We start from the raw sequence: 9,754 nt of genomic DNA on the forward strand, positions 1-9,754 counted from the left end.
ACGAATCAATTATAAACCAATTTCAAGCAAAGTGACTTTTATATGAAACTAACAATCTTCGTCAAGGGGAAACATTTGTGTAGGCCTTGACTAGTAATAACTACTATGTAAATTAATAATTATCTTCGATATAATTTAAAGAATTATCCATCTTTTATTATTCAAAAACAGGTACTCATTTAAATAAGTCCTTTGGCAAGATGCCTTGTTACGGCATTATATTATTTTTTCAAAATATGGGCAATTTTAACATAGCCTTAAACTCTAAATAAAAAAAAACAATACAATTCTAAAACTTCAAATTAAAACTATTTACAATTCATAAGTCTATTTTTTTTTTTTTTTTTTTAGCCTAAGTACTTATTGTTATGTGCTGTAAAGGTGTTACGATGACTACTTCAAGTAGAAAGTTGCGGGCGCTGGCATCGGCAGCACCACTGCCAACTTTTCACACCAAGCTTTGAGCTAAGCAATGTAGGGAAAAAATAATTTCACGTCGATTAAAAATACTACCCACTGCATAAAGCTACCAGCACCTATGACTTTGGTCATTAAAGCAATGTCAGTACTTGGCAATCGCAGGGCATTTTACCTCAAGTCTATAAGATTTTGGACGCTACAAAAAGAGAGGGGGTGTCTGTTTTGAGAATTATAATACTTCCTCTCAATTATTTCGTAGATCTCTCGACTTTCAAATGTCCAACTACTCCAGCTCCCTTTTTAATTAAGCAATGAATGGCCAAATTAGAATTGAACTGAACTTTGGAGTGGGGGTTTAGGGAGAGGAAACTTTGATTGCTTAACTGCATAGATCATACATGTAATTCAATTTGGTGACTGATTTTCTGTAAAGTTCGTGAAAATTTATTTTTAATTGGTTTCAGTTCCCACAGAGCTGAGAACTGGTATGGGCTGCATTGAAAATATGGTTGTAAATTTGGTCTCAATAGTTTTCGTGAGGCTGCTCATTATTTATTTATGATTACTTGGCATTATCACTCCATATTATTCAATGGTTTATGATTTTGCATACAGTTGATTAACTAATATAGCTCTGGTGCCAGTTTATGTAGTAAGCAACCTAACTAACAATTTAAGCATTTTCACTATTACGATAGTAATGGAATTGGTAACCAGATTTCAAAATTAATGTGATTTCAAATGGATGTTCAGAGTTTAATTTGAGACATTTTTCTTTCAGGAACTGTTTTCGCAGCTCCAGTACAGCCATGAGTCGGCCCTCCCCCCAGATGCTCTCCGACGTGCCTTAGCACAAACGTTTTACAACCAACAAAGATTTCAGTTGGGCTTCATGGACGATGCTGCAGAGTGCTTCGAAAACATCCTACTTCGAATTCACTTCCATATTGCAAGTGGAGAGGCAGAAGACATGTGCAATGCACGTCATTGTATTCCCCATCAACGATTTGCCATGACCTTGATAGAGCAGAGTGTCTGTGGAGAATGTGGTGCAACTTCTGAGCCTCTACCTTTCACTCAGATGGTCCACTATGTTTCTGCTTCAGCTCTCACAGCTCAGGCTCGGCAAATGCAAGAGACGAACAATTCTCAACCTCAACAAGTGGCCCTTGATATGTTTGGGCAGCTCTTGAAGAAAGCTGGTGGTATGGGAGATATTAGAGACTGCCCAGTAAGTGGATCAATTACTTTTAACTTCACAGTTAGATAGATAGAATTTATTTTCTCCTTGTATATATATTTATTTCTCCTTGTATTTATATTTAACTAAGCAAAATTTATTTTCTCCTTGTATATATACTTAACTGAGCAACTATAAAACATTCACATTTAGGCACAAACTTATCTAATACATTTTTTTCTTTCTTTTTCATTCACAGAGCGCTTGTGGTGCCAAGATTCAGATCTGCAGAACTCTGATGAACCGACCGGAGATCGTTTCCATTGGAGTGGTATGGGATTCAGAGAGACCAACATTAGAACACATTATGGCAGTATTTGCCACAGTAGGAACAACATTAAGGTTACGAGATGTTTTCCAGAGTGTTATTGATGATGCTTGGGCTCAGCACACGCAGCATCAGCTGGTTGGAGTGGTTACCTATTATGGAAAGCATTACTCAACGTTTTTCTACCACACCAAGCTTCGAGTATGGATATACTTTGATGATGCAACTGTACGAGAAATAGGCCCACACTGGGAACAAGTAGTGGACAAATGCAGAAGAGGGCATTTTCAACCACTACTTCTGCTGTATGCTAATCCAAGTGGCACGCCAGTACCTGTAGAAAGTGCACCAAGATCTGTTACTTTGGTCCCTGGCCACAGAAATCATAATAATCGCTCATCACAGTCTTCTCCCCAGAAAACATCATCACTGTCAGGGGAACCATTTTCTCAGACTAATGCCCGGCGTGCTATTACTCCAAATCCAGAAAAATGCGCTGATGGTACTGGAGGACCTGCCCCACGCAGAGCTGTCACACCCAGCCCAGAGATAGCTGCTCAAAATGACAGTCACAGAGATTATCAAAACATCCACTCTATACACAGTCAGATGTACCAGGATGGTGTCAGTGAAGGACACAATGATGACGTATTTGAAACTAATGCATCCAACTATCGCAGGCAAATGGAAAGCATTAAACAGAAGGGCTCTGTCTTGCCAAACAAGCCAAATATAACAGGAAGAGGACGACTTGACTCAGATGACTCTGTGTATGCTGGAAGAAGGAATGATGGCCAGAGACAAGAAAGACAGAGATCAGTTAGCTGCAGTGGCTATAATCAACATGGTAATCGAAACAGTAATTCCTCCTTGGAACAGTTTGAAAAAGATGGACTTAAAATGCCTGAGGGAGGTAACGTACCACGTCGACGAGATTCCGGAAACTGGAGTGGAGATAGGAACAGCGCTTCATCATCTTCATCTACATCCTTGGAAAATCCATATATTTTCATCGTTGGCAAAACAGGACGGCAACCTTCATCACCAACAACTAAACCACCATCCAGTCCATCTCGTTCAGATCATCCAGAGTATGCCAATCTGGGTATAGGTGTTCCACAGCACGTGCTTAACAGCAATAATAATAATTCTGGACAGTCATCAAATACAGGCACCAATGGGCAATATGACCCAGGATATGACTCCTACTCCTTGTCTTCAAATGATTCCTACCCAATTCAGCAGAATCTGAAGCACAATTTACAGGTAAGTGCAGTTACAGGACACCACATGCCATGGCGGCAAGTTGCTTACATTTAATTATTTCAAAAAAGACTTTTCAAGAGTGCTTATACTAGTCTTTTAAAACTTCTAAATGATTGTATACACATCCCATGTAAACCTTCATATATATGCTAAATATTTTTCATTCCTTGCCAGCTTCAGCAAATACCAGAAGGAGTACAGACAAGTGACAGTCCTGGAACATATACAGGAGGAAGCCAGCAAGACAACAGCAGTATCAGCACACTCACAGAAAGTGAAGCTGGAAGCAACTGTGAAGCCCTTTGCCTTGCAGCTGATTCTTTGCTTGAGGAAGCTCGTGCAAGGGAAGAGGCTGGTGATCTGCCTGTTAGTATTTTTCTTTTCATTATTATTAAAATATCATAATATAGAGAGGCTAAAGCTATATAGAAAAATCAGAATGTAGAGGCTAAAACTATATTGAAAAACATCTAATGCAAGAGAGGTCGAAGACAACAGTTTAGCTGTTGCAGTAAGTGTGGTATTGCGAACTGACAAAGGATTTAATATAAATTTTTCTTCATTCCAGGGTGCATTGGATTTATGTAACGCAGCTGCTGCTAAAACTCGTGCAGCTATGGATGCTCCATATAACAATGCCCACTCATTGACTTTCGCTCGAATGAAGCATAACACTTGTGTTATGCGTGGTCGATCTTTGCATAGAAGAATTTTGATCCAAGAGGAGACTGCAGCATGGGAAGGACAATATAAAATGGGTGAGTAAAACAAAAAAATTATAAATATTGTACTTAAAACAGAGAATATTTGATTCCTTAGGTAATGTTCTAAAGAGTCCTTTGCCTTCTTCAACTACTTGTATTGAAAACATTTTCCTCTGCTAAACCTCTCCTCTCGAAATTCCCGCCCGCTTAATAAAGACATCTATTCCTTGGCTCCCTGTCGACCTTCTACCCTAACAGATCCATTCAAGCCCTTTATTCCTTCCTCATCACTTATCCTTGCCACATGCCAAACCATCTAGATCTCGACTCCCATGTAGTAAATTTTACCTCTTCAGGACTTCTAATTTTTTCAATTTCTGGTCTCTCATCACTTGAGTTTCTTTCTTCCTTTATATTTTTATGAAACCATGCATCATTACTGCTCTGATTTCAGCACAGTAAATCTTTCTTTTGTTTATTTGGCATCACACGCTACTCCTGCCTCCGGCCCATTTTCCCCCAAAAAACCCTCCTCCCGAAATTCATTCTTCTATTTTGCATAAATAGCCTACCTCCATTTATCCTTATACCACCCCCTTTCAGGAGTTTCCTGCCACCCTCTTACCTTCTTGGCAATACTTCTTTCCTGCCACCTTCTTACCTTCTTTGCAATACTTCTACAATCTTTGCCACAATCACCTGATCATCTTCACATAACATTTTCCATAATCTGATTCCTATCCTTTTGCTCAATACATCCATAACTACTACAATTAGAAATGGGCCAAGTACCAGTCCTTGATTCCAAACTTCTGTTTGCCACACGATGCTTATTAGTGCTGTCATTCTTTTATACATAATTTCAACCAACCTAACCAAATTTCTCTGCTTACTCATTGATTAGTTACTTATTTGGAAACTAAGTAGGAATTTCACTTCTAGATTTTGTAATGCAGTAATTCAGTTGCTCCTACACTTGCATATTGCCTGTCCATGAAGAAGATTTTGCCTAGTGCATTTGCTAAAATAAATTGATTACTATTATTGCAGAAGTACTTATATCAAACTTTATTTCCAGATGTTCCCCATCATAGTCGACAAGGATCAAGGGATTCCCAAAGGTCCAGAACAAGTCGCCAAGGTTCACGAGAAGGATCAGTCCATCATAGTAGACAAGGTTCACGTGATGCCTCTAATGGTTCGCAGGCAAGGTCACAGGATCAACTGGATACAGCAGTGACATTGGCTCAGACAGCAGAAAAGCTTCAGAGCACAAACATTGAAATATATGCTACACTTCCCAAAAAGAAAGGCAAGAAAATTTCTGGTGATAAGATTGGATTATCTAAGAAGGATGAAGTGGACATCCAGCTGGAAAAGACCTCCAAGGATAAGAAGACGAGTGACAAATCCAAAGATAAAACTCACAAAGATAAGAAGAGCAGCAAGAATCGGGGAGTTGACAGTGATTACTCTAGTGATCATAGCTCTAAAAGTTCAAAGAAAAGTTTGGAGAAGGAAGATGTCAATGCTATTGTTGAAGTGAAAGAAGAGAAACCAATAGGTAAGAAACAGCATAAGGTTAGAAGGAAGCTCCTAATGGGAGGCCTAATTCGTCGAAAGAACAGGAGTATGCCTGATCTTCGAGAAGGCAAAGATGGAGAAAACCCTAAATCTACAGCAGATGACCTAGAAGTTAGAAGTTTATCTCGACCAACAACACCATCAGGTGAAAAGACAATGGCAGGGTATCTGAGTGAAGGTCATTTGGAATACAGTAATCCTAACCTTGAAAGAAGTAAACTAATGAGAAAGAGTTTTCATGGCAGTGTAGGTAAAGGTCTTTCCCCTGTCAAACTTAGTACTGTGACTAAGGTTCCTCCTCCCATACCACAGCGCATTACTTCACAGCTTACACAGAAAAATGAGAAGACCAGTAGAAAAGAAGAGAAAAAGAGAGACAAGAGACCACCATATCCCTTACCTCACAAAGAGGCTGAAGCAGACAATCCTCCAGCACTGCCACCACGATGCTATACTCCAGAAATAATTAACAACAATAATAATAGCAACATGCTAAAGACAGAGCCTCAGTCACTTCCATACATGCATATGCCCCAGTATGAGCCATATCAAAATAACTCACTTCCTTATGCTGGGCCTCATTATCCAGATCATCAGATCCAGCAACCTTCACCAGGCACTCCCACTCAGATCACTGTTTGTGCAGATGTCCATCAAGAGGCTTTGCCACAAGAATCCATTCATCCAACAAATTACCAACAACCTCAACAGCAGCTAAACCAGCAACAATTTCATCCACAATATCATCAACAGCATCATTTCCAACAGCCTTCACAACAGTTGTTCCACTCACAACCACCCATACAGCAGCAACAACAGTCAGAGATGTATTCCCCACAAAATCAATATACTTCCAAAGTCATGTCAGCTGAATGGCCTGAAATCTCACACTCCAGACAAAGCAGTGAGGACTTTCCTCCTCCTCCTCCTCCCTTGGAAGAGGCTGTGGAGGATTTAAAGATCAGGGGACTTCTACCCCCTCCTCCTCCAGTGTCCAGGGCTATACCCGAGGCCCATGAAAGGCCAGAGCCCTCAAGCTTGCTTGCACAGTTACAGCAGAAGCGTCAGCAAATGATAGAAAACAAAGAGAACTCTGGCATCTCAATTGATGATCGGGTTAAGTCATCCTCATGCAAAAGTAGTGGTGACTGGCTGCAGGAATTGCAAGCAAAACAGGCAGCCATGCAAAAGAAACTAGATCAAAATGGACCTGGACAGGGGTCACAAAATGAGGTTAAAGAAACCCCAACTGAAACTACTAATTCTGTTAAAAATTTGGCTTCCAAATTTGAGAATGTTAATGTTAGTGGGACTCAAAAATCTGTTGATATGGATGAAGTGGACAATAGGTTAAGTGTTCAACATCCATCAGCTGCATCTACCCGTGATGAAAACAGTGAGTGTCAACACACTGTTAGTAAAGAACTCTTTACAAGAGAGTACACTCAATGTAATTCATTACAGTTCCCTTCCCATAGCGGACATGAGAGTAGGTTAAGCTCTTCTTATCGTGCCAGAGCAGAACATTGTGAGAGTATTAATGGAAGTGGTAAAGATGGTGTTAATGAAAGTGCCAAAGATGATTCTGAATTAAACACAAGTACTGATACAACCAGCAGTGAAGGATCTAAAAAGAAGAAGTCCAAGAAAAGTGTAACATTCTGTGATCAGGTGGTATTAGTAGCAACTGCTGAAGATGAAGAAGAAGATGCATATATTCCCAACCCAATTCTAGAGAGGGTCTTGAAATCTGCACTTACTTCGTCTGCATCATTATCAGACACTGATACATCATCATGTGGAGAATCTGTAAGTTCAAGATCAAGCAGCCAGTCTCAAAATAAAACTGTGTCTACTCCGCAAGCTAGTCCACATTACCATAGTTCAACCCAGTCCCAGACTATTCAGCATCAGTTCCCTCAAACTCATCCCCCACAAAACCATACATCACAAGGTTATCCTGCTCCTCCAGTTCACTTATCTACTCACCATGCTCAGCCCATTCAGCCATCATTTTCTACTCCTCCTGGAACTTCACAATCTCAGTACCCCACCCAACCACAACCACACACTTCTGTTCCACCACATCAAAATCACAATACATCATCTCATAACCACCAGCCTGCAGTACAACCATACTCTCAATCAGCTCAAAATAATGGTGCAGTTAGATTACCACCACCTTACCAACCACCACCAAGTGTATGTAAGCCAGTGGGTCCTCACAGCCAGACGACTCAGGCAGTTCACTCTCAAAGTCAGTCACAGAGACCTCTTTCAAGTGGTTTGCATCCTTCACAAATGCCACATTTGATACCTGGCCAACATCAGCCTAGATCCTTGCCGCAACAGCCGCAGCAGAGGCACATTAATCAGCCACCACCACCACCACCACAACATTATCAGCAGCAACAGCAGCAGCAACAACAACCGTCACCACAGCAACAACAGTCTCAGAGGCAACCAACTGTTCCATATCCTGCAATGATACGTCAGAACAGCAGTCTTGGGTTCCAGCATCACACCGAGACAGAGAGGATATACCCTCCTTATCAACGTGTGCCTCATCCTAACCATTCACAAGGACAACCACAGAATCATTCCCAGGTACACCACCAGAAAATTCACCCAACAATGCACCAGTCTCATGTGACAAATGGTCAGACAAATAGTTACAATGGATTCGGATCATACAGTAACCAGCAGCAACCTATTCATGGCCACCCTCACCAGCAGCCACAGCAGCAGCAGCATGGTTCTGGGTACGGTAGTATAGGCCGTGGTGGTGTTAAGAGTGTCCCTAGCCACTTCTGTGGTCCACTTGACCCATCTGCCATTTATTCGACAGTAAACAAGGTCACAAAAAAACCAAGTGGTGCCCCAAGTTCCAACAGTGCACTACAACCATGCAATCTGTGTAGAAAGAAATGTGTTAACCCTCCCTCTACGTATTGTCACGATTGTGAGTTTTACATGTCTAGGTTTAAACCCAAATCGTAATACTCTCTTCATAGCTGTTGTATTCAGTATTTTAGAAACTTGTCGCAATTTTTAAAAGACAATTTAAATCATCAAAATTTTACTTGGCATTAAAGGCGGGTGTTAATAATTTCCCAACTTTTTTTTTTTCAATTTTTCATTCTGCCCCGTTTATGGAAAATTTTATATCTTGTCTTGTTATAGAGATACTTTATGTTCTTCTCACTTTCACAAAATCTACACGAGTGTACCTGCTTAAAAGATTTGTGTCATTTTGACATTGGTTTTTGTAGATGTACCTGTTGGTAATGGAAGGATTCTGCTGTGCTGATGATGTGCCATGAAGGTGGTTACAAGTATTAAATGCATCATTGCTTAGCCATGTTGGTTCAGAATCTTCTGCCACTTGTGATAATAGGTTATAGGCTCTTGAATGGATCTCATTGTTAATATTTACTGTATACAGTTTATTATTGTTATCTTTAATGTATTTATTGTACAGTTGCATCGTTTTATGTTCATTTCTAAATTGCTTCACACTTCAGAGTGCATTTGTGAAGCACACCATGAAATGTGCCAAATACTGTATATTATGTACAAATTTATATATACTCTTATGTATATATATCATTTGCTTTTATATGTTTTATATTAAAGCCCCATAATACTTAGTCGTATATTTGTTCCCTTCCATTCGCAGTGTGCTTATCTTTAGGTTATTAAAAGAAATAGATGCCATTATTCCCAAATGAACATATAATACTCGAATTTTGTCAAGTTAGTCTCAATTTCTTGAAGAAATGAGAGTGAGCAAATTAATGACACTCTCGATAAGGCCTAAAGTATTTTAGTCATAACCCCTACAAGAAATGCTGCGATGACAACTATAATCATCCAAAACTGAACGTAACTGACAAAAACGGTAGTTTCCAATGAAGTGTTTAAATGGATAACTGTATTTGATGATCCCTTTCTCATATTTCATTCTTTCACAAAATATTTTGAAAGTATACCGATTTCGACACCCACAACCTGTAGCAGAAGTCGGAACTGTTTTGACTTCGATGGAAATAATTTTATAGAGTCCCAACATAAAGAAAAAAAAAGAAACCGGTAGCAAATTCGAACAAAGGACGTTGACAAGAATTCATTGCAGAAGAAAGGCGACAGTGATCGCTACTCTGACATGCACTAACTGTCAGAGTATTTTACAGATTCCTTCGATGTAACTCGTAGACAACAAAACGACTAAATTCTTGTAGGGACTGTAGTGGCTGTTATAAAGTGGTTTAA

The 9,754-nt window shown here is 39.8% G+C and overlaps 1 protein-coding gene and 1 long non-coding RNA gene across 4 annotated transcripts in view; one reads left to right on the forward strand and one right to left on the reverse strand.

Moving 5' to 3' along the window:
• LOC135220570 (uncharacterized) overlaps positions 1 to 9,132 on the forward strand; it is a 488,990-nt gene extending 479,858 nt beyond the window's left edge. For all 3 annotated transcript variants that reach the window (XM_064257813.1, XM_064257814.1, XM_064257815.1), the window contains 5 exons: positions 1,202 to 1,651; positions 1,860 to 3,194; positions 3,369 to 3,560; positions 3,763 to 3,952; positions 4,977 to 9,132. In XM_064257813.1, coding sequence (XP_064113883.1) covers positions 1,202 to 1,651; positions 1,860 to 3,194; positions 3,369 to 3,560; positions 3,763 to 3,952; positions 4,977 to 8,482 — 5,673 coding nt within the window. In that variant the 3' untranslated portion in view covers positions 8,483 to 9,132. The remainder of the gene's footprint in view (positions 1 to 1,201; positions 1,652 to 1,859; positions 3,195 to 3,368; positions 3,561 to 3,762; positions 3,953 to 4,976) is intronic.
• The window catches only part of LOC135220571 (uncharacterized), a 177,482-nt gene that overhangs the window by 94,925 nt on the left and 72,803 nt on the right, over positions 1 to 9,754 (reverse strand). The gene's annotated exons all lie outside the window — the stretch shown is intronic.

The sequence above is a fragment of the Macrobrachium nipponense genome, chromosome 2, assembly GCF_015104395.2.
Source record: "Macrobrachium nipponense isolate FS-2020 chromosome 2, ASM1510439v2, whole genome shotgun sequence".
NCBI lineage: Eukaryota > Metazoa > Arthropoda > Malacostraca > Decapoda > Palaemonidae > Macrobrachium > Macrobrachium nipponense.